Genomic DNA, 486 nt, shown 5'->3' with positions numbered 1-486 from the left:
TTTTATTGAATTTTCAATTTCTTCCATTATTTCTTTTGACTCTTTTTTATTTTTACGTTTTTTCCTTCTCTATATTGTACATTTTATTTTTTTTAATTTATTTCTTCAAATATCTTTTCTCAGATTCTTTCATTTTGAGTTTGACTTTGTAAAATCTCTGACACATGAAAAGCTTTGCATACAAATAAGTAAACACGTAATAAACCATGGAAAAATAATCCACATGAAGAAGAAAGAAGACAAGTGGAGAAAGGCAAGATCGGTGAAAGGTTGTGGATAGGTTGGATCGAATCGTTTGTTGGTCAGTTGCGTATGTTGGTCAATTGCGTTCGTTGGTTCAAGTAAGATGAGTATAGGCAAGCTGGAGAAGATAGATGCGATATGGCAAGGTCGAGTGTGGAAAGCTTCGTCATTACAAAGACACATACTCAGACGTAGCATAGGAGCAATACTGCGCTAATGTCTAAGGATGAAGCTCATGTAGGA

At 34.4% G+C, this 486-nt stretch overlaps 1 protein-coding gene across 1 annotated transcript; it reads left to right on the top strand.

Moving 5' to 3' along the window:
* Positions 1-346: 346 nt before the first annotated feature.
* On the top strand, positions 347-408 carry Tsp_08457a (hypothetical protein; the record flags this gene model as incomplete). Its single annotated transcript, XM_003375419.1, has 1 exon — positions 347-408. A coding segment is annotated over exon 1 (62 nt), but the record flags the coding sequence as incomplete, so codon positions are not given.
* Between the last annotated feature and the right edge of the window lie 78 nt (positions 409-486).

Source organism: Trichinella spiralis, assembly GCF_000181795.1.
Source record: "Trichinella spiralis strain ISS 195 chromosome Unknown Scfld5, whole genome shotgun sequence".
In the NCBI taxonomy this organism is placed as follows: Eukaryota; Metazoa; Nematoda; class Enoplea; order Trichinellida; family Trichinellidae; genus Trichinella; species Trichinella spiralis.
This window is presented reverse-complemented; position numbering and strand designations above follow the sequence as displayed.